Genomic DNA, 24,809 nt, shown 5'->3' on the forward strand with positions numbered 1-24,809 from the left:
CTCTGACTCTGCCTACTTCTGTAGCTCGAGAGCTATTTACTGACTCAAGGCTTACCCTATTTACTGACTCAAGGCTTACCCTTATCCCAGAATGCCCAGTGTCACCTACCCAGATCTCATTTGCCGCTTCAGCTGCGAGTTTGCTTCATTACTGGCTCAGGCTTAGTATAGTTTTTTTCTGTTATAATTGTTGTTTATTCTTAAAAATGTATCAAGTTTTTGTCTAGATACAGTACTTTATCCCTATTGCCTATCTTGTCTGTTGTAGCTTTGTTGGCTGTCGCTGCATAACTCGTAGGCCTTCTGTTTCCCCTGAACTCATTTAAATTAGAGTTTTCCCTCCCCCCCCTTAGGACAGCCGTTTAAATTAGAGGCTCTTCTTTCTGTTCCTTAACTGTAAAAAAAAAAAAAAAAAAAAAAGACTTTGTTTCTTAGTTTAGTAGTGTAACATGTCTAAAGAGGTCAAAGTTTCTGGCTTCAAAAAGTGTGACTCATGCTGTCAGAAAATGTCTCTGACAGATGGGCGCTGTGTTTATTGTTTAGGGGCTGTGCACCTGCAGGACTCCTGCTCTATCTGTCATGCATTTAGTCCAAGGGTCCTGCAGGAGCACAAAAACAAATGAATCCTTCGAGGATTATTGAAACCACAGGATTCCCCTGCTAAAGGCTTTTCGGCCCGTGAAATCCTGTGTCTGTTAAGCCGTCGACTCCATCTTCGGAACTGACTCCTAGGCTTGAAGAACCAAGTTTGTCGGTGCCGACTAGCATCGACAAGTCAACTCCTCCCTCTGCTCCAACTGCTACCTCAGAGCCGTCTCGAAGCCACAAGCGAGAAAGGTCTCCTTTATTGGAGCCGATCCGCTCTGTGCCACAGTCACCCTTATTAGGAAGTGAACGCAGTCATCGCTCTTCATCCCACTCCTCTCGATCCTCTAGGTTATCGGATCAGGACGTGGAGAGAGTAGTCAGCAGGTTGCTTAAATCACAGGCTGTTGCGAAATTACTTTCCAGCCCACCTCAACAGGTTGCAGCTCCATCCACCTCCATCTCCATTCCTCCTCAAACTACAGAACCGAAGACCATGGACGCGCTGATAGTAAAACCGACCGCGACGATCACCTCCTCTTCAGTTCTGACGTTTGCTCAGTTCACCTCGATTGTTCCGTCCATCGAGGGATCTGGGCATCGAAGCTCTCTCGTCTGCTCCAAGGGGGGAAGTGGCATCAGTCCCTTGTCTGACCCCGCTCTCCCTCTCGGAGCTTCGGCATAGGTGAGCTTGCTTCCCACATTGGCCTCGGAGCCATCGCCCTCGACACGGAGAAGGACTCCCATCTCTTCGGAGCCGGTGTTTTATTTGCGTTAGGATTGGGACGCCTTCGAGGTCATGCGGAGTGTGCTGTCCCCTGAAACAGCCCTACTGTCAGCCCCATCGGCTCTTGTGGTGCCTGTGCCAACCTCTGCTCCACCTCCGGCCCAGAAGTGTAGGGAACCTATGCCCCAGGACACCCCATTGGGTGACCCCTCTTCTTCTGAGGTCTCCCCTGATCACTCAGAGGAGCCTCCTCGGAAGAAGTGCAAGAAGAAGCACATAGACTCCCCTGAGTCTGTCACCTCAGATACAGACCTGGTTGAATAGGAAGGGTCCCCCAGGTCCCCCTCAGATGATGTTTCCTTTTCAGACATCCTTGAAATGCTTAGGCAGAGGGGTGGCTGGTCTTCCCTAACCCCTACTGAGGATGAGTCTATATACCTGAAGGCATTCGGCTCCCAACCCTCCACCTCCTGGGTGCCTCCACCTTTGAATCCACTCATGTCTGTAGTGGCTCGAAAGGCTTGGTCAGCTCTGGATTCTGTGGAACCTACTCCGAGGAGACCAAATAAATTCATAGCCCCCCAGGACAAACAGTTTCTCTCTAAAGGTGTGCCAGTTGATGCCATGGTGGTAGCAGCAGCCACCAAGAAAGAGTTAGCAGAAACTTCGTCTGTCCATCCAACAGAGAGTCTAGGACGATGGACAGATATGGGAAGCGAATGTTTTCCTCAGCGACCTTCTCAATGAGGTCCCTGAATTATCTCTCTCATTTTACACGACTTCAAAGGGATCTCCTAAAAGAGCTTGGAGATACCGTACGAGATCCTACAGCTGAGTGAGCATCAGCCAAAACAGCTTCCCAGCTTGCGACTCTTAATTTTATAGTCAACTCCTCCTTGTGGCTGATTTCCTATGCAGCCGATGGAGCGAGCAGAGCCGCAGGTACAGGAGTGGCTCAGAGGAGACCTGCTTGGTTGCGGCTGTGTCAATTTGCGGAACCCTTTCGGGCATCCTTCACAAATACTCCCTCTGATGGCTCCTCGCTTTTTGGGCCTCAGGTGAAAAACACGCTTACCAGGTGCGAGCAGGAAGGCAAGACTCTCTCTGCCTTGGGAGTCCGTTTTTCCACTCCCAACAGATCTTATCCCAAAGGTCAGAAGGGTGAAAGATGTGGTTTTGGAAGTCCCAGGGACCCTTGCCTGACCCACGTGGTAATTTTTTCCCCCAGAGGCAGAGGGGGAAACAACAACAATGGCAGACACCGCCCTCGTGGCAGAGGGGGACTGCAAAATCAGGGTGACAGAGAAACTTTCTCTGCCAAAACCCTTCCAGCATCCTTGATGGATTGCCCGACTGCTCACCTCTGGAGGCAGTCGGGGAAGACTTTCCCTGTACCCAAAAGCCTGGCAAAATATAACCAGAGACAAATGTGTACTATCTGTCATATCCGGAGGTTACAAAATCCCCTTTTTATCAACCCCCTTTAGAGTCAAAAAAGTCCATCCCAGATGTCCCACCCAATCTAAGGGATCAAGCAGTTATTCAAGTTTCAAAACTGCTAGAAAAAAGAGCCAGTCAGGAAGTCCCCACAGACCAACTAGGATCCGGAACTTACTCGGGATTCTTTTTAGTACTAAAAAAGACCGGGGACTGGAGACTAATACTGGATCTCAGCAGATTGAATAAATCTGTACAAAATGAAAAGTTCCGGATGGTAACACTGCAGTCCGTTCTCCCCTTTCTGGGTCAGGACAACTGGATGTGCTCCATAGATCTTCAGGATGCATACTACCATATCAAAATGGACAGATGCTCCAGGAGATTTCTTCGCTTCCGGGTAGGGGCCAGTCATAGTTCAGAGATCTGCCCTTTGGTCTCACCACAGCCCCCAGGGTGTTCACCAAATGTATGGCAGTAGTAACGGCTCACCTGAGACGTCAATGATTCCAGGTGTTTCCATATCTAGACGATTGGCTCCTAACTGCTACCACCAGGCATCAACTCTTAGAGGCACGGGATTATACAATATCAACCTGCACCCAACTAGGCATTATAGTAAATTTCAAAAAATCTGCCTTGTTGTTCTCTCATTCTGTTACATATATAGGAGCAGAATTAAACACAAAACAGATGTTTGCATGGTTACTTCAGGAAAGAGTTTTCTCTATTCGCCAACAAGTGTAATTTCTAATGCAGAGCAGAAAGGTCCAAGTCGGACATGTCCTGCAAATTCTAGGCTCCATGGCAGCTGCCATTCTTCTTGTACCATTAGCGTGTTACCACATGAGAGTCCTTCAGTGGCTTCTCTTCACGCAGTGGTCCTTTCAGGAACTACCCATGTCTCACATGATCCTGATTACAGAAACATGCAGAAGACACCTCTCTTGGTGGATGGTCTCCCCACTGGTGACTCAGGGCAGACCTTTTATTCAACCCCCTCTGGTAGCCACAGTGACCACGGACGCCTCCCTGATAGGGTGGGGGAGGCATCATCTAGGCAGGACAGTCCAAGGCATGTGGCAACCACACGAGTACCATCTGCATATCAATGTCCTAGAGATGAGAGCGGTGCTCCTAGTGTTGCAAGCTCTTCAGAACTCTTCCTTCTGGGACTATTGCGATCCAAACAGACAACATGAGTTGTGTGGTACATCAACAAGCAGGGCGGGACCAGGTCCTACCCCTTGTGTCGAGAAGCCCTCAGGCTATGATGGGCGATTTCCTCCCAATGTTTTCTGACAGCAACGCACATCCCTGGGAAATTCAACGTAATAGCGGACAGGCTCAGCAGGGCTATCCTCATGCCTCACGAGTGGTCTTCGAATCAGGAAGTTGCAGACCTTATCTTCCGCAAATGGGGCCAGCCTTGCTGCGATCTAATTGCCACCCCCCTCAACAACAAATGCAGCAGCTACTTCTCCCTGCTTCCTCCTCCATGTCAAACTCCCAGGGACGCTCTAGTCCACGATTGGCCTCAGGGACTCCTTTATGCATTTCCCCCTTTTCCCCTAATTCCAAGACTCGTACATAAAGCAAAATCGTTGGGTTGCAAAATGATCCTCATTGCCCCCTATTGGCCTGCACCTTAACCTTCTAGACCAGCCTTGGATTCTGGAACAAGTGCCAGATCTGTTGATTCATCAATCAGGCGAGTTACACCAAGCCCTTCAGATTCTTAAGCTCACAGCTTGGTTTCTCCACTTCCTACCTTAGCCAGGCTTCCAAGCATCTCCCCAGCAGTTTGCGATATTATTGTTTCTTCCCAAAGTCAACTACAAGAAAGACTTATACTAGCAAATAGAAAAGATTTTCTTACTGTGCAGAATCTAGAAACTTAGACCCCTTTTCAGCCACAGTCCAATAAAATTGTAGAATTTCTAGCAGAGCTTTTTCAGTCAGGTGCGGCTGCTGCTACCATCAGGGTACAACTGGCCGCCATATCTAATTTTCATATTGGAATTCTTAATTCTAGCATAATGTCTCAAGCTCTGCAAAGCCTTCATGAGAGGAACATCTGTTCTTAGACCCGTCAGTGAGGGATCCACCTTCTCCTTGATCTCAATTTAGTTTTGAATTCTTTGATTCTGCCTCCCTTTGAACCCGCAGCTTCATGTCTCTTAAAATTTCTTTCTTGGAAAACACTTTTTGTGGTTGCTATTACCTCAGCTAGACGTGTTTCAGAACTCCAAGGACTCTGTGTTTGTCCTCCATATATGGTGTTTCACAAAGATAGAGTTTCTCTGAGAGCCAACCCATCCTTCATACCAAAAGTCTGTTCAGAAAACAATCTAAAATCCATTGATCTCCCCGTCTTCTTTCCCAATTATAGCAGCAAGGCAGAATACAGTCTTCACCATCCGGATGTGCACAGTTAACGTTTTTACCTCCATAGGACCAAAGAGCTAGGAAAGTCAGACCATTTATTTCTCTCCTATGCTCACAGTAAGCAAGGCCTTCCAGTTTCTAAGGTGACCATATCCAAATGGTTATCTGATGCCATTGCCTTTATTTATCAGTTAAGACATAAAAATCTACCAGCAAAACTGAAAGGTCATTCTACTAGAGCATTAGCCACTTCTGTAGCCTTTCAGTCTAAATTGCCCATAGACTCAATTTGTGCAGCTGCCACTAGGGCAAACCCTCGTACCTTTATCTCGCATTACAAAGTGGATGTGGTCTCCCGGAGCAGGGCTTCCTTTGGTTCCACTGTTCTGAAGAGTCTGTTCCAGTGAGCCATCCAGGGTCTTTAGGTGCTAGGGACGCTGTCCCAAACAGCAAGAATGAAGGTGAGATGGGACAACTTAACATAAAGAAGTTATGTACCTACCATAACGTTCCATGTTGGTTGTCCTTCATCTCGCCTTCCTTCTTGCGTTCCCCCCCCTCCTTCCCCCTTCCTGGAGGATTCAAAGGAGTTCATTATGGTTTCACTGGCTGATTTCCTTTTTCTTGGTTCACATGCCAGGTAATTTTGACAGTTTACTCCGATCTGTTATTTTGGTAAATCAGATGTTCATCGTGTTACCCTGCTGCAGTCATCACACTTGGGTTATCCTGCCATCAGGCGGTCCCGCTGTTGGCCTGAGTTCCAAAGTCTTGGTCCGGCGTCGGTTGCTGTCGCTTTTTCCCTGACGTCAGTGCGCCAGGGGATTATAAGAGGCATCCGACGCCATTTTCTTCAGTCTTTCTTGCCGCACTGTGCCCGAAGCAGAAGCAGTTTGCAAGTGCCGGTCGGCCAACACCTGAGATTTTCGATTCGAATTTCAGTCCGAAGTCTTCAATAAAGCTAAGTGCCCTGTTGGGGAACCTTTTCATAAAAAGTTAACGATTGCATTTCTTGTGGGAAGCAAATACCTCATAAGGACTTCCATTCTTATTGTATTCCTTGCCTAGGCCCAGACCACGACGTCACAGGTTGTCGGTTTTGTGCTAGGTTTAATAAACGAACTATCAAACGCCGTTTTGACTTCGCACGACATTACTTTGGTAAGAAATTCAATTATATCATGCCGTCGGAGCAGCCGACGACCGACATGCATAAAAAACACAAGGATAAAGACAGGCAGCCTAGGAACAATCCAGACTCCGAGGCCTCTGCTGGGCCTGTCGCCGGTGCTCCGGTTTTTAGTGAGGCCCCTACGCAGCCCCTGACGACCGCAGAATTGGAACCCCAGACAGCTGCGGATTCTCAAACAGAGTCTACTAGGCTGACGCAGCCATCTTCATTAGGCCCTTCCGACACCGGAGCAGAAGGAGACCCCGGTGCAGTGGAAACACCTTTTGTTGCAGAAGGTGTCTTCAGACCGACTACACTCACCATTAAATCTTATGCTAAGCTTAAAACTCCTTTAAAACCAAAAAAGACTGTACATCAGTCTACAGTTCAAGGCCCCATGCCTAAGAAAACAGATGCTTAAGATGGCTGAAGATTTGATTACCCTAATCAGGGGTTCCCATCCCCCCCCAGATAAAAGACCAAGACAAGTGGAGGATTATGCTTCCTCTGACCAGGTTTCAATTTCCTCAGATTCTTCTGAGGAACAGGATTACACTTTTCCCCCTTATGAAGACTCTGATGCTGAAGACTCTGTTCCCTCAGCATCTCCCCCTGAAGACTACTCCTTTGGGGAAATTTTACATAACATGAGGGAACATTTCCACTGGGAAGGCCAGGACTACTCTGATTCTAAGAAAAGACTCCGAGAGTTCCTTTTACTACCCCAGCACAGACCACTTGCTATCCCTCCAGTTTTAGATATTGTGGATGATGTTTATTTGGAGTCCAGTCTAAATCCAGACTCTCTACCTCCTGCTCCAGCCAAACCAGACAGATACGACAGAGTACCTGACTCTCACAAATTCCTTTATAAAAGCCCTGTGGCTGACCCAGAAACAATTTCCCAGGGTCCCAAGGGGGCTAAAGCTTCTATGGCTAAAAATCCTGTGCCCTCTGAAAGGGATTCCAGAGCCCTAGATAGATGGGGAAAGAAAATATACACCTCAGCAACTCTGGCTATGAGAGCATTAAATTGTCAGTTTCACATGCTGAAATATCAGCAATTCCTAATGTCTCAATTAAAACAAAAAATGAGCACACATTCTGAACAGTCTGAATTCAAGGAAATGCAGGATCTGTTGCATGCAGCTGAACAGGTGGGCAAACATACTTTACAATGTGGATTTGATTCATTGGAAGCTTCCTGTAGAGCAGCTGTTACTGGGTCTGTCATACGTAGACATGCTTGGTTAAAAGAACAAACCCTACCTGATAATGTTAAAGCAAAATTATTGGATGCACCTTTACAGCAGGATGTATTATTTGGTGTCAAAGCAGAAGAGGTTTTAAAGAAAATGGAGGATAAGGCAAAGTCTATGCAGACGGTCAAGGATTTTTTAGAGGTACAACCCCCTCGTTTCAGCAGAAATTGGCCAACAAAAAACTGGTCCTTTCCAGCTTCTGACGGATCACAGAGGGGCAAATACAGACGCCCAAGGGGCAGAGGTCAGTCACAAGGCTCTTACAAACCTCGCCAATGGGGTATTGCTACCCAGAAAGGAGAAGACAGGCCCCAAGCTAGCAGAAGACAAACACAATGACTCAATCCTCAAACTACCAAGCAAATCTTTCCTGGCAGCTCCCTTGGGAGGAAAATTAGCATTTTTTGCAGACAACTGGCACATCACCACAAAAGACAAATGGGTCCTAAACATTGTCTCACAAGGATACAGATTCCACTTTCATATTTTGTCAAGGATAAAAGGAATGCCAAACCTGCCACCAAATCAATGGGCAGAGGCACAAAAACAAATTACAGCTCTCATGGACATGAGAGCCATTCAACAGGTACCTACACAGGAGCAAGAACAAGGATTTTACTCAAGACTCTTTCTAGTCCCAAGTAAAGACAAATCATAGATACCCATTCTGGATCTTTCAGTTCTGAACACCTATCTGCAAGTACCAAAATTCAAGATGCTAACACTACAGCAGCTTCTTCCCATGCTGGGCAAGAATGCTTGGCTGGTAACGTTGGACCTCAAGGAGGCATACCTGCATGTCCCTATCAGACAAAATTGCAGACGATACCGCCGCTTCATTGCAGGTTCAACGCATTATCAATTCTCTGCACTGCCCTTTGGCTTATCTACTGCGCCCAGGGTCTTCACAAAATGTCTGGCACCAGTAATTGCATACTGCAGACAAAGAGGAATTCAAATATACCCATACCTGGACGACTGCCTCATTCAAGCAGAAAGCAAGGACATTCTTTTAAAGCATCTGGCATTTGTCAAACACCTAAGTTGCCTAGGGTACACAGTAAACGAAAAGAAATCAAAACTTGTGCCCTCACAAAACATAATATTCCTGGGTGCCAGCTTGAATACAACTGCCCAGATGGCTTATCTCACGCCAGACAAGCAACAACAAAAGCTGACTCAATATTTCAAAATAATGGCAACAAAGACCCAACTCCCTGCAAGAAAAATTCTGCAGGCCTTGGGATTCATGGTATCTTGCATACTACTAATACCATTTGCAAAACTGCATATGAGGAAATTACAATGGTACCTGAAAAGCGTATGGACTCAGCACAGCCACAGCTTGGAAACAATGATGCCACTCATTCCCTGCCTTCAACAGGAGTTTCTGTGGTGGGCACAGGCATGTCACCTCAACAAGGGTCAGCCTTTCACCTTACCCACAGCCAGGCAAACTATGACAATAGATGCATCGCACTATGCCTGGGGAGCACACATGGCAGGACAGTGCATTCAAGGCAAATGGACTACAGATCAAAGGCATCTGCATATCAATCAAAAATAAATGCTAGCAGTACAGAATGCCCTAACAGCTTTCAAGGACCTCTTACACCCAGGACAACTAATAATAAAGACGGACAATACCACAGTAATGTGGTACATAAACAAGCAAGGGGGCACACATTCCTACCCTCTATGCAGGCAAGCAATAACCTTGTGGAACACGGCACTCTTTTACCAGGTTCAATTAGAAGCACAATTCCCGCCAGGAAAGAAAAACACATTGGCAGACGACCTAAGCAGAAACATCATGGATCCACACGAGTGGAAACTAGATCCACAAGTATGCAGTAATAGCTCAAAAATGGGGACGCCCAGACATAGATCTGTTTGCCAGCCCCCAAAACTACCAACTTCAAAAATTTTGCACAAGGACATTCCATCCACAAGCTTGGAAAGTGGATGCCGTCTCATTCAGTTGGAAAACATTAACAGTGTATGCCTTTCCTCCACTGCCTCTTCTAGCAAAAGTACTGCTGAAAATCAGATTAGAGAGGCCACAAATGATACTCATTGCACCAGACTAGCCACGCCACCATTGGTATCCAATTCTAAGGAACATGGCCCACGGCCCACCATGGATTTTACCACAAATTCCTCACCTGCTCACCCAACGAGACAATCAGATTGTACACAGCCAGCTCAAGACTTTAAACCTGGCTGCATGGCAAATTACCTAAACAACCAGCCAACACCTCTATCCAAAGCTGTTATGGATGTCATTCTGGAGGCCAGGAGGCCCAGCACCAGGAAAACCTATTCAGACAAATGGAAAAGATTTTGTGCCTGGAACCAGGCTAAAGGCCAAAATCCCCTTGATCCAAACATTCCTCAGATTCTACAATATTTAACTGAGATGTTGCACAAAGGACTTTCCTTTTCATCTATTAAGATCCACGCCTCAGCAATTTCAGCTCATTACAGCACGGATCCTCCTTTATTCTCACATCCACTCCTACGACAGTACCTCAGAGGGGCTAAGAATATAAGACCGCCCAGGAGAGCACCAACACCTACTTGGGATCTCAACTTTGTTCTGGAAAAGCTTACACTGTCGCCCTTTGAACCAGCTTTTTCAGCTGATTTAAAATTTCTTTCATGGAAAACTGCCCTGCTACTAGCAATAACCTCAGCTAGAAGAGTGTCAGAGCTACAGGCACTAATGGCAGTGGAGCCTTTCCTCATTTTTCATCAAGACAGAGTCTCTCTATGAACTAACCCTTCCTTTATGCCAAAGATGGTATCCAGTGTGGCCCAAAACCAAACCATTCATTTGCCCACCTTTTTCCTAAATTCCCAGAACAAAGGAGAAGGACTCCTGCCTATGCTGCAGGATCACAAGGAAAAGCTATCTCAAAACAGACCATTTCTAAATGGATAGGTCATTGCATACGTTTCTGCAACACGCATCATGGTGAACACTCGAACATCTACATTTATGGTAGGTACAAAGATGTACTTTTTAGGTTACTGGTTACTTTATATGTCTAGTGTGCGCTATCACAAATGAGATCTGGGAAGCTGACGCTGGGCATTTTGGGATAAGGGTTAGCCTCGAGCCAGTAAATAGCTCACGAGCTATAGAAGTAGACCGAGTCAGAGCCGAGGATTGGCTCCGTAGCCCAAACCGCAAGAAGGACGGCGAGATGGACAACTAACATGGAATGTTATGGTAGGTACATAAAGTACAGTTGTGTACACTTACCATAAATGTAGATGTTCAAGTGTATTTTTTTTTTTTTTTTTTTTTATTCTGTATTATAATACTGCTCGTATTGCTGTGTGTTTTTGTTACACTAATTGCTTTTCTGTTGTTCTGTATTCTAATTAGTTACTAACTCCTGCTTAGTAGTTTTAGTTAAACTCTTGTATATATTTTTTTCTTAAGTTTGTTACCATAGACTGTTACAGTGGAGCTTTTCTCCTCGGGCCTCTACTGAAAATGGACATGTATCCAGTTAGACTAGCCCGGTCAACAAATGTAAAATAAAATAAAATAAAAAAAATATTCACTGTTGCAGTCATTCCATTTGGGTAATCTGCTGGCAGGTTGTCCTCAGTCGGCCTGTGTGTGTGTGTGTGTGTGTGTGTGTGTGTGTGTGTGTGTGTGTGTGTGTGTGTGTGTGTGTATATATATATATATATATATATATATATATATATATATATATATATATATATATATAAAAAATTTAAAACACAAAAAATATACCTCCAAACAAAAGCAAATACACCAACAAGGTTTTTAAGCGTAGTAAAAGAAAGTAGAGGTATAGTAAGAGAAAAACAGGGGGCTGAAGGGTGGGTAACCAGGACTGCAACAGTGAATACACTCGAACATCTACATTTATGGTAAGTGTACACAACTGTACTATGTTCTTCATGTTTCGCTGTTGCAGTCCTTACATTTGGGTAGATTCCCAAAGCTAAGGTTGGGAGGATGGATTTATACAGCATTAGGACCCAGCTATAAGGCCCTGCAGGACAGCAGTGGCAAAGCCAGCTCTGGATTTAGAGAAGAAAGGTAAGTGGTAATGCTTGGTGAACGTATGAACTGAGCTCCAGGTAGCAGCTTCTAGAATGTCTGTGGTAGGAACACCTCTGAGAAAGGCAGTAGAAGTAGATGCAGCCCTGGTGGAATGTGATCTGATCCCCTGGGGCAGAGGTTTACCATGGTGCATATAGCAGAAATGAATACAATGGCTTATCCATTTGGAAATAGTCTGCTTTGAAATAGCCTTTCCCTCTGCCCCTGCAGCAAATGCCACCAGTAGTTGTTCAGATTTTCTTAGAGATTTTGTCCTGTTTAAGTAAAATCTAAGTTGTCTGTGTACATCAAATGAATGCAGAAATCGCTCCCCTTGGATTGGGAAAGAAAGTTGGCAAATGAATGGTCTGATTGAGCCACACTGGATACCACCTTAGGATGGATTGGTCCTGAGAAACACCCTGTCCGCATGAAAAATAATGAAAGGCTCCACTGCCATAAGAGCCTGTAATTCAGAAATCCTTCTAGCTGAAGTGACTGGTAAAAGGAAAGCTGTTTTCCAGGAGAGAAAATTTAAGTCTGCAGAAGCAGTTGGCTCGAAAGGAGGGAGAGTGAGCTTTTCCAATACAAAATTGAGGTCCCAGGCAGGGGTTGGAGCTCTATTGGGTGGTATTAAGTTTTTGGCCCCTCTGAGATACTGCTTTAGCAGAGGATGAGAGAAGAGGGGAGGTTCTGTGTTGTAATGAGCTGAAATGGCAGAGGCATGGATTTTTATGGAAGAAAAGGACAGGCCCTTGTGAAGCATTTCAGTTAAGTATTGTAAAATCTGAGGAATGTTGGGCGCTGCTGTGGTTATTCCTTGTGACTGGTTCCAGGCACAGAATCTTTTCCATTTGTCAGCATAAGATTTTCTAGTACTAGGCCTTCTCGCCTCCAAAATTACATCCATCACAGGTTTGCTGAGGGATGCTAAAGGTGAATTTAGGTGATTAGCCACGCTGCAAGGTGAATTTAGGTGATTAGCCACGCTGCAAGATTCAAAGTTTGAAGCTGAGTGTGCAGAATTTAGGTGTTCTGCTGAAGACAGTAAGCAAGGGGTCTGAGGCAGGTGCCATGGTGGAAGGTGTGACACATTGCGCAGGAGTGGGTACCAGTGTTGGCGAAGCTAGTCTGGAGCAATCAGAATCATTTTTGGTTTGTCCTGTTTGACACTTAGTAGTACTTTGGAGAGCAGAGGCAGAGGAGGAAAAGCATAGACTGATAGGTTTTTCCAGCTGAATGATAGAGCATCCACTTTCCAAGCTTTTTTGTGATGAGTTCTTGTGCAGAATTTGTCCAACTGATAGTTTTGGGGTGAGGCAAAAAGATCTATGTCTGGACCCCCCCCCCCATTTGCATGTCAACATGTTGAAAATCCATGGTTCCAGTTTCCATTTGTGTGGGCCCATGAGATTTCTGTTTAGTCTGCCAGAGTATTCAGCTTTCCTGGCAGGAATTGAGCTTGTGGTTGTATTTGGTAGGTCAATGCCGTGTTCCACAGTGCCATGGCTAGTCTGCATAGGGGGTAGGAATGTGTACCCCCCTGCTTGTTTATGTACCACATAACTGTGGTGTTGTCTGTCTTTATTATTAATTGTCCTGGAAGAAGGTAGTCCTTGAAGGCTGTCAGTGCATTCCGTACAGCTAGCATCTCTTTCTGATTGATATGAAGGTGCATTTCATCTGGGCTCCATTTGCCCTGAATGCAGTTCCTTGCCAGATGAGCCCCCGAAGCGTAGTCTGATGCGTCTTTAGTTAGGGTTTGGGCTGCAGGGGGTGGAGTGAATGGCAGTCCCTTGTTTTGGTGGCAGGCCTCTGCCCAGCATAGGAACTCTAGTTTCAGGCAAGGTATGATGGGAATCATGGTTTCCAGACTGTGACAATGTTGATCCGTAAACTTTTTAAGTATTACTGACGTTTCCTCATATGCAGTCTTGCATATGGAATTAGAAGAATGCAGGAGGCCATGAACCCCAAGGCTTGCAGAATTTGTCTTGCAGATAGCAGAGTTTTTGTGGCTACCTGTTTGAAGTAAGTCACCAATTTAATTTGCTTTTCTGGGGTAAGGTAAGCCCTCTGGGCAATTGTATTCAAGCTTGCACCCAGGAATGTAATTTTTTGAGAGGGTACCAGTTGTGATTTATTTTTGTTTATTGTGTACCCTAGACAAGCTAGAACCCTTTTTACAAACGCTAGATGCTTTAGAAGAATGTCCTTGTTTTCTGCCTGAATTAGACAATCGTCCAGGTATGGATATATTTGAATATTTCTTTGCCAGCAAAATGCAATTGCTGTAGCCAGGCACTTTGTGAAGACCCTGGGCACAGTAGATAAGCCAAAGGGCAGTGCAGAGAACTGGTAATGCAAATAGCCTGCTTTGAAGAGGAGATATCTTCTGCAAGATTCCCTGATTGGGATATGCAGGTAAGCCTCTTTTAAGTCTAGAGTTACCAACCAGGCATCTTTGCCTAGCATAGGAAGTAACTGTTGAAGAGTCAGCATCTTGAATTCTGGAATGTCCAGAAATGTTTTAAGTCCAGAAGTGGATGTCATGATTTGTCTTTTCTGGTTACCAGGAAAAGTCTTGAATAGAAACCTTGTCCCTTTTTCTCTTCTGGTACTGGTTGAATAGCCACCATGCTCATGAGGGACAGAACTTGTTTTTGGTTTTCTGCCCACTGATTTGGGGGCAGGTCTGGCCATCCGTTTGGGATTGGCAACGTGTGGAAATGAAATCTGTATCCCTGGGATACTATATTTAAAACCTATTTCTCCTGGGTTATAAGTTGCCAGTTTCTTGCATGAAGTGCCAGCTTTCCCCCCAAAGGGGCGGCTAAAAGATAAGTGCTTGGTGAGTGTAGAGGGGTCATTGAGACTGTTTACCATAGGGAGGTGCCTTGCTGGTTCCAGATTTGGAGGTGGAGGCACCCCATTGTTTTGTTCTAAAGGTCCCTTGTGACTGAAACCTGGAGCCTTTGGAATGTCTGGGTTTGACTTGAGTGGCTCTCGAAGGAACTGGAAAGGACCACTTCTTAGTAGGCCAGTGCCTACTAAATCCTGGAGGTTGCACTTGTAAGAAATATTTCACAGTTTGCATAGATTTAGCTTTATCTTCCATCTTTTTTAAAACTTTTTCAGCCTTAGTACCAAAAAGACGGTCCTGTTGTAAAGGAGTATCCAACAATTTTGCTTTAACATGGTCAGGCAGAGTTTGCTCTTACAGCCAAGCCTGCCTTCTTAACACAGACCCAGTTACAGCAGCCCTGCAGCAGGCCTCCAAAGAATCAAAACCACATTGCAAAGTTTGTTTGTCTTTTTGGCTTTTCCCGGTTAGGGGTCGCCACAGCGGAACTCCGGTCCGCTAATGATTGGCAGTAGATTTTTATGGTGCCAAGTTGCCAGCCCGACACCCCAACCTTCAGCGAAGGCACGCCCATTCACGCATGTCTTTCGGAGGCCACTCGACCGCGAGGAGGACATGCAGACTCCACACAGAAGGCACTCCAGCTGAGAATCGAACAGGAGAACCTCTTGCTGTGAGGCAACAACGCTACCGCTGTACCACCGCGGCTTTAAAACCACATTGCAAAGTATGTTTTCCAGTTTGTTCAGCTGAGTGCAATAAATCCTGTAAATCTTTATTTTCCACACAGTCAGAAATTAACATCATTTTCTGTTTAAGCAGTCCCATAATATGCTGTTGATATGTTAAGCATATGAACTTGAAAGTTTAAAGCCCTGATTGCCAAGGTTGCAGAAGTGTAAACCTTCTTACCCCATCTATCCAGCGCCCTGGAATCTCTATGAGAAGGGGTAGGATTTTTAGCAGTAGAGGCCTGAATGCCCTTGGGACCATGAGAAATGGTTTCAGGATCTGCAATAGGATTTTTGAAAAGGAATTTGTGGGAGTCAGGAACCCTGTAGTATCTGTCTGGCCTACTAGGAGCCGGAGGTAGAGAATCAGGAGTCATACTAGATTCTGAAAAAACATCATCAACAATGTCTAGAACAGGAGGTATAGCCAAAGGCCTATGCTGAGGAAGAAGAAGAAAATCCCCAAGTCTCTTTTTAGATTTAGAGAAATCCTGACTTTCCCAGTGGAAATGTTCCCTTAAGGTATGCAAAGTTTCCCCAAAAGAAAAATCCTCAGGAGGAGAAGCAGAAGGAATGGAATCTTCTGCATCAGAGTCCTCATAAGTAGGTATAGACAAATCCTGTTCATTAGAGCAGTCAGAAGAAATAGAATCCTGTTCAGAAGATTCATAATAGATGTCTTGCCTAGGCCTCTTAGAAGGAGAGGGCTGGCTACCCCTGATCAGAGTAATTAAATCTTCAGTCATTTTGATAATTTGTTTTTTAGGCATAGGGGCCTGCACATGTGGCCCAGGCGTCATTTTTTTAGACATCGATTTAGATTTCGGCCTTCTTTTTTGGCGTCTGTCTAATATACAAATCTGTAGGCCTGAAAACACCCTCAGAAGCCAGTGCCTGCACAGCGGCTCTGGACCCATCTAAGGTAGAGACATCGGCAGGTTCCATAATTGAAGCATCTCGTGGCATACCGGACTCCGAATGGGTCTCAGTAGAGGCCTGTGAATCAGAAGCAGTGGGTATCAGGGGCTGCGAAAGCGCCTCACTGAGTATCGGCGAACTGGCAACTGGCTTAGGAGAAGCATCATCGTCAGTTTTGAACCTGGACGGTCTGTCTGTCTTTTTTCTTTGCATTTTTTTTTAGGTATTCCGGTAGTCAGATTGCTAACAGATGACATTTCTGGATAATTAAATCGTGAGCCAAAATATTTAGAAGCAAAAATATACCGACGTTTAATAATGTGTTGATTAAATTTAGCACAAAACCGACAGCAAGGTACGTTGTGGTCAGAGCCTAGGCAAGGAATACAGTACAAATGAAAATCCTTATGAGGTATTTGCTTCCCACAAGTACTGCAGTTATTAACTTTTACTGACATCGGTAAGGAGCAAGAAAAAGTTTCCCCAACGGGGTACTTAGCTTTTAGTTGAAGACTTCGGTACTGAAACTCGAAAACAAAAATTTCAGGAGTCTGCCGACTGGCACTTGTGAACTGCTTCTGGCACCGCAAGGCAAGAAAGACTGATGTAATGGCGTCAGCTGCATGTTTTATACCCCTGATGACCTGACGTCATGGAAGAAAGGACAGCAACAGACGCAGGACCCAAGACTTTGTTAATCAGGCCGACTGAGGGCAACCTGCCAGCAGATTACCTAAATGTAATGACTGCAACAGTGAAACACAAAGAACATCATCTTTTTCCTTCTTATGTCCATCTTTTTGCAATTTTCTTCCCTTTGCTGCGCAATTCTATAACTGAAAATCCTTAAGACTTGCACGCATGCTGCATGTCAAGAAGAGGAATGGTCCTTGACAGCCTAGGAAAATGTTACTGCCAAGTGGTCCTAGTGCTCATGATGTTAGTCCTGTTGGTTACAGGGGATGGATGACCTTTTGCAGATCTTTTGTTAGGCTTAGCATGTAACTTTTATATCTTTCTCCAACGTTTGTGGCCTATTAGTTTTTTTTTTTTTTTTTTTTTTGATTATAGAAAGTTCCTGAGGTTTCCCTGTGTAAAGGGGGGGTATAATATAAAGCATTCCTTAGAAATTCATAGCTGAGTGGTTGATTAGATTGTTATATGAAATGAGCTTAACAGTAACTAACTACAGCTAAAGTGGGACCTTAAGAAGGCACTGTTTCTGCGGATGGCATTTTCAAGAAGAGTCCACCAGCAGTAATGGTCTTCACACTTCTTGTGGCCTGGTGCATGATCTTTGAGCTGTGCTTTCCTGCTGCGTTTTGCTGTTCTATAAGGGTGTCAGCGGTGCTCTTCACGCAGCTTATGTTTGGTGACAGACTTGCTATTTTTGTCATTCTGGTTATCTGACATATTCCAGTGGTAGCTTCCTGGTAAGTCTTCCTCTGACTACCTCCAGAAACACACATTTGCAGCGACATGTTTTGGAGGGTGTCTCCCAAGAAAAGCAGTGAACCAAATGTGCAGTTCATTTTTCTGATGCACCATCTGACTCCATAAGCTTGCCATGCTGACTCTCGAGTCCCTAACAACATAGCAGTTGCCTTATTATACTAGCAGCCTAGTTGAAACTACCTTTCCTAGGAGAACTTGCGTTCACTACCATGTAGACTGGAGTACAGGTGTATGTAAAAGGGGGTTATCGGTGGGCTCCAGGATTTATCGGGTGACTCATGTTTATAGCAGGTTGCAGTTGTTTGATGCCATGGTCTGGTTAAGTGAGCTTCTACATAACTCAACAATCAACATGTGCTTGGCAGTTTATTTTATGCATTCATATGCTTTCTAGGCAACCAAAGATCTTGAGAATTTTGATTCTGCCCGGCATGAGGAATTCAAACGTTATGAAATGATGAAGGAACATGAGCGAAGGGAATATCTGAAAACCTTGGATGAGGAAAAACGTAAGGCAGAGGAGGCCCATTTTGAAGAAATGAAGAAGAAGCACAAAGACCACCCAAAAGTTAATGAGCCGGTAAGTGGAGTCAGGTGATTACTTGCATGTGAGAATTTTTAGGTGAGACATTACTTTCTTGCCGAGTCACTTGCCATAATTTATAACACTTCAATGTACTAACCACCTGCCTGTGACTTGCACGTCAGAGGCCTTTGCTACACCACAGGTAATGATTTTTGCTTAGTGTTTTTTAATATCATCCTCCATTTATCTCATCAGTGTTAACTTTTGTCTCATGCTGAGCTTTACCTACTTGCACATAATTTATTATTTCTCTTATTTTCATAAAGTTAATATAGTCAGTATTTGTAAAGAACGATTGTTTCAAGTTTTCTAGGTCTTGCCTATCACCTTTTCCCCAAATAAAATGCATCGTTCTTTCATCCCGAGTTCCTTCTTGGAACTGGTCATTCACTACCATTACAAAGGGTTTTTTCTAATACTTTTACTTTCTTTGAAAACTTTGAGTGTAATTAGTCCTCTTCAGGAACACTTACTTATGTAAAAACTTTATTTTTCTGGTGTTGACCTCATTATCCGTTAAGTTTCGTCCTCTGTTAACTGGTCTTCAGTTTATTGTCTCATCTGTATCTGTCTCAGCCTTGTGCATGTCTTACATCCACACCTTATCCTTTCAAAGCTCTTCTTGCCACTGTGGTCCCATAATCTTCCTTTAATACTTAATAAATTTGACAGTGCTTTCTTCCTCCACTGCATACTTGTTTTGTAATCATAATCATACTTTTGTTATTTCTTTTTAAAATCATATGTGGGATCACAAAGTAAGTTACACTTGGAGAATCCTGCTGTCTCAAGCTGTAACTCAGTGTTGCATTCCAAAAGGAACACTATGAGACTCAAGTCCCTTGGGCAAATAAGGAATCTCAGTGCCCCATGTCAAGTTTTAAAACATGAATCACGCTCACATCGTCATTGGAACTTTACACTGGAATTGAATGCTGCAGTAAAATGGGCAAGTACAGATGTGTAGCCTATTCACATGTTCTGTCCAGCCGATCTGACTGTTGGGTCTTCAAGCCACTGGTTTGATCTGTGCTAGCAAAGCTAGTGCTCCGGCTCAAGTTCCACAAGCCTTCTCCTCCTGTAGCGAGCCTACCCCTCATCTGCTTAGCTGTCTCCATCTTTTTTGCCACCATTGATTGAAGATGTTGTAGCAAGCCTGTCCCTCATCTGCTTAGCTACCTCCAATCTCTTTTGCCATCATTGGTTGAAGATGTGATCCCACTGCCAAAGCTTAAGTGTTCTTTAAACTTTACTTTTTGTAGGTATAAAATATTTGGTTCTGTGGATTTCTTAGCAGTTTGTCTACACTAATTTGTCAAAGTTCTGTAATTTTGATCTGTGTAGTAGTTAGGGCTCTGCTTTTTTCACAGCCTAAAGCCTGGCTGCTCTGCTTTGTTTGTGAGTTAGTAGTCTATGTTGTTCCAACCCTCAGGGTCAAATATAACTTGTTTTTTTTGTAATGATATTTCTGATATTGACCATAGAATTTTTTATCCTTAGGTGTCTGTGTGTGTTGGTGACTCTTCAGGATGTACATGGAAGGGAAAGTAGAAAAGCGTTTTGAAAAGTGTTTCAAAAAGTGCAACAAATGTTGACACAAGATCTGCCCATAAGTTGTGTATATTTTGTGTATGTACTGTCTAGGGGTGGCCAATTTATCTGCAGGTTATCAAATGTGCAAGTCCTGTGGATAATGAGATTTGTCAAATAGGTGAACCAAGTTGATCTTGAAAGGGTCCTCTCCCTCCTGATCCTGAGGGAGAAAAGGTCAAAAGAACAGGGCACAAGTCTGAGTTCCATAAAGGGAAAGAACAAGAAAAGGAGAGAGACAAAGAATCCGAGTCTAGAAAGAGAAGGGTGCTCGAAGTCCAGTGGCTTCACCATCAATGTTGGATCCATAGCCCTCTCCTGTGTGGTCTGCGACAATTTTGGAACCAAATTTTTCCACCATCAAATCGCTTCTAGTTTGACAAATTAAATCCCCATTGGAGCACGGACCCTCTAGGATCCCTTCTCAGCCTCCTATGGTATCCTCCATCAAGTCACTGAGTTGTATTAGAAGTGCATCCACTTTACAGCCGTACTGCATGATGACAGCTTTCCTAAGGATGCAGAGAATAGGAGTTATTCCTACCTTCTCAGCTATGAGAACAGGAGGAGCAAGACCTCTCTACCTGGCGTCTGTTCCATCTCCAGTCCTATCTTCAGAGCTAACATATACAGAGTGTCGCACAGCTGACTAGTGCTTTGACCTTAATTTGTAGGGTTGTTGGATCCATCATGCTCTACTCCCAGATCCCTGGAGCCAAGCATAACTCACCCCATTGTTTTAGCCTACAGGTTTCCTCCTCTTTTCAGGAACTACTTTATCACTCCCAAGTTTGGTTTCCAGATTCTCAGCCCAATAGGTCTCAAGGCTTGTTCCCTCCACTATGCCATCCATGTCAGATTTCTGGTCTAGACAGGTGCTCATTGGCTCTACCATATGTTGGATCCACTTCTGAGGTATTAGGAGGGATAATTTCATCCGCTTTCAGCATTAAGGAACAGGCTGCTTGACCCATGGTTCCACCCTTAGACACCCAGCCCTCTTCTGTTCCTCAGCTATCTCTTGTGGCTAGCATTCAGAGCTGGGCTTTGAGCCTTAAACGGACACCGTAGTTTCTATGACACTCCTTTCAGGACTCCACCATTTTGATGTGCCAATTAAGAGGACTTTCAAAAGAAAGCATTTGGGTTACCCTGAGGAATCTCTCACTGTGAGCTCTGATATGGATGATGGGCTTTCTCCAAGTCCCCCCCTGAGGATGTTCCAGTTGATGAAGTGATGGAGCTTATGCACCAGATATGTAACTAGCCCACTGACCTTCCCTCTCTTAATAAAGAGGTCTTGTTTGAGGTTTATAGCTTGATCTCATCTTTATTCCGGATGCATCCTCCAGCTGAGCATTTGGTTGATTTGGTTAGGAGGTCATGACAAAATGTTGCTTCCTGTGAAGTTCCATGGAAGCCTGATAATCTCTAAAGCCACCCAAAGACGAGCAACACTAGGCAAAGAGACCTTGGGTAGATTCTATTGATGTTCTTCATCTCACATTGCTGCAGTCCTTACATATGGGGTAGTCCGCTGTCCTCGGTCGGCCCGAATACCAAAGTATTAGGCTGACGTCGGTCATGGGCGCTCAGATCTGACATCAGAGCGTCAGGGTATAAAAGCGCATGACCGACGTCATATCCTCAGTCTTTTTTGCCGCATGGTCCGATGCAGAAGCAGCGTTGCAAGTGCCGTTCGGCGTTCTGAAATTTTCGTATTCTGAGTTTCAGACCGAAACCAAGTTGGGCTAAGTACCCCGTTGGGGAATATTTTAGTTTTTTCTTGCCTCAGTTAATTCCGGATGTCAGAAAAAGTGAATAATTGTATTTCTTGTGGGAAACAGATACCGCATAGGGATTATCACTCTCTTTGCATTCCTTGTTTGGGACCGGACCACGCGTAGTCGGGTGTCGGTTTTGTGCTAGGTTTAATAAGCGCACTATAAAAGAAGGTTAGATTGTGCTAGGTTAGTCTTTGGTAAGCGGTGTAATTATAATATGCCGTCGGATCCTCCGACGCCTGCTTCCACGAAGAAGCGCAAAGACAAATCCTTGAAACCTAGACAGGTTGATTCGTCCGTTTCGGACGCCGGTCCTGCAGAAACTACAGTGGAGCAGGTGGATCCAGCTGAAGTTTCTGTTGAGTCTCAGGGGGAAACTTTGATTTTGCAGGATGTGGCCTCACAGGAGTCAGGTCAAGCTGAAGGGGCCTCTCAGGTTACTGTTCTCCCTTCTATGCCTAAGGTGGTTAGGCCTTCTGCTACTATTTCTAAGGCTTCTTCTAAGGGCAGGTCTGTTTTGCCTTCCTCTGGTGTCCCGCCAGGTACTTCAGGGTCTGTGCCTAAAAAGCACATGCTTAAAATGGCAGAAGATTTGATTACTTTAATTAGAGATTCTATGCCCCCTCCTGATAAGAGGCCCAGGGTGGAGCCAGAGTTGGAAAGTTTGGATCAGGCCTCAGATGACTCAGACTCTTCTGCTGAAGATATTCAAGATTTTCCCCCTTATTCGGATTCTGATGCAGAGGATTCCACTCCTTCTGCTTCTCCTCCAGAGAATTTTTCATTTTCAGAAACTCTGCATTCCATGAGGGAGCATTTTAAGTGGGAAGGACAGGATTTCTCTGATTCACGGAAGAGGCTTAGGGAATTCTTGTTTTTACCACAGCATAGACCCTTGGCTATACCACCTGTTTTGGATGTTGTTCAAGATGTTTTCTCAGAGGCTTCCCTTAATCCAGATTCTTTGCCTCCTGCGCCAGTTAAACCGGACAGGTATTACAGGGTGCCTGAGGCTCATAAATATCTGTATAAGAGTCCTAGGGCGGACCCAGAAACTATTAGTCAGGGGCCTAAGGGTGTTAGAGCTTCTGTTGTAAAGAATCCGGTTCCTCTAGATAAGGAAGCTAGAGCTTTGGATAGATGGGGTAAGAAGGTGTATACCTCTTCTACTTTAGCAATGAGGGCTTTAAATTGCCAGTTTCATATGTTGAAATATCAGAATTTCCTCCTTTCTCAGCTAAAATCTAAAGTGGATGCTTTGTCAGAGGGCATAGAGTGTAAAGAATTGCAGGATTTAGTACATGTCTCTGAACAGGTGGGTAAGCATTCTTTGCAGTGTGGTTTTGATGCTGTACAGGCCTCTTCTAGGGTGGCTGCCACTGGTTCAGTTCTTCGTAGGCATGCCTGGCTTAAGGATCAGAATTTGTCCGAGCATGTTAAAACTAGAATTCTGGATGCCCCTTTACAGTCTGAAGTTTTGTTTGGTCCCCCTGTGGAGTCGGTTTTGAAGAAAATGGAAGACAAGGCTAAGTCCATGCAGACTGTTAAATATTTTTTGCAGGTGCAACCTCCAAAGTTTAGTAGAAATTGGCCTACTAAGGGGTGGACCTACCCTTCTTCTGATTCTCAGTCTAGGGGTAGATCTAGACGTGGCAGGGGCAGAGCTCACAGTACATTCAGGCCTAGAACTTGGAGTTCACCTGCACAATCTGCAGGTGAGGGCAGGGGCCAGTCCTTTCGTAAACAGGCCCAATGACCTGCATTTTCAGCTGCCAGATTCTTCTTCCTGGCAGCTCCTTTGGGAGGAAAGTTAGCACTCTTCAAGCAAAACTGGCTTTTAGTCACCCAGGACAAATGGGTATTGGACATTATAAACCGAGGCTACAAGTTCTATTTCCATACATTGCCTCCTTTCAAAGGCATGCCAGACGCTCCTCCTCGGCAAAGGATAGAGGCTCACAAGCAGATTTCTTTACTTCTTCAAATAGGAGCTATACAGCCAGTTCCTCTGTCAGAAGTGGGACTAGGATTTTATTCTCGCCTGTTTCTAGTACCAAAGAAAGGGAACACGTGGAGACCAATTTTGGATTTATCTATCCTCAACACTTATCTGGACATTCCAAAGTTCAAAATGCTGACGTTACAACAGCTTTTACCTCTGTTGGGAAAAGATCACTGGATGGTAACTCTGGATCTCAAAGAGGCTTATCTTCATGTTCCTATCAGGCCCAGTTGCAGGAGGTACCTGCGCTGGCTGGAAATTTACATTATCAGTTCTCTGCATTGCCCTTTGGCTTATCTACTGCGCCCAGAGTGTTCACAAAGGTTCTGGCTCCAGTGATAGCCTTTTTCAGGTTAAGAGGAATACAGATTTATCCTTATTTGGACGATTGCCTGATTATTGCACAACACAAAGACGAACTTCTGCATCATCTACAGTATGTGATGATAGTGTTAAGATGCCTAGGGTATTCTGTGAACGAAACAAAGTCCAGTCTAGTGCCCTCTCAGGACATGTGCTTTCTGGGTGTGAGACTGAATACTGCTTCCCAGATGGCCTTTTTGACCCCGGACAAACAAAGAAGCCTTTCTCTTTATTTCCATCAAATGTCTCTACAGTCCAGGCTGACTGCAAGGACAGTCCTTCAAGCCTTGGGGTTCATGGCATCTTGTATTCTGGTGCTTCCCAATGCCAAACTGCATATGAGGAAGCTTCAATGGTATCTCAAAAATGTATGGACACAACACTGCCAAGATCTAGACACTGTCATTCAGATAATACCTTGCATTCAGAAAGAATTTTTGTGGTGGGCTCAGGAATGTCACCTAAACAAGGGACTCTCTGTGACCCGACCAGAGGCGAGTCAGATTCTAACGACAGATGCCTCGGACAAGGCTTGGGGAGCACACCTCAATGGAAAATGGGTGTAAGACACGTGGCCTGTCAGACTTCAACATTTGCATATCAACTTGAAGGAGATGTTAGCAGTCCAATTTGCATTGATGGCTTTCAAGGATTTACTTCACCCAGGACAGGTGTTGATTCAAACAGACAACACTACTGTCATGTGGTACATCAACAAGCAAGGGGGTACCCATTCTTACCCTCTTTGCAGGCAAGCGATGATTTTGTGGGAGACTGCTCTCAGTTTACACCTCAATCTTCAGGCAAGGTTTCTACCAGGAGCACAGAACTCCTTAGCGGATGTGTTGAGCAGACAA

General features: G+C 44.8%; 1 protein-coding gene across 2 annotated transcripts in view; it reads left to right on the top strand.

Moving 5' to 3' along the window:
• Nucleotides 1-24,809, top strand: part of LOC122791611 (nucleobindin-2-like) — a 917,099-nt gene that overhangs the window by 451,486 nt on the left and 440,804 nt on the right. For both annotated transcript variants that reach the window (XM_044059400.1, XM_044059401.1), the window contains exon 6: nucleotides 18,022-18,207. In XM_044059400.1, the coding sequence (XP_043915335.1) occupies nucleotides 18,022-18,207 (186 nt within the window). The remainder of the gene's footprint in view (nucleotides 1-18,021; nucleotides 18,208-24,809) is intronic.

Source organism: Protopterus annectens, chromosome 17.part0 (assembly GCF_019279795.1).
Source record: "Protopterus annectens isolate FY-2018-M chromosome 17.part0, PAN1.0, whole genome shotgun sequence".
Taxonomy (NCBI): domain Eukaryota; kingdom Metazoa; phylum Chordata; order Ceratodontiformes; family Protopteridae; genus Protopterus; species Protopterus annectens.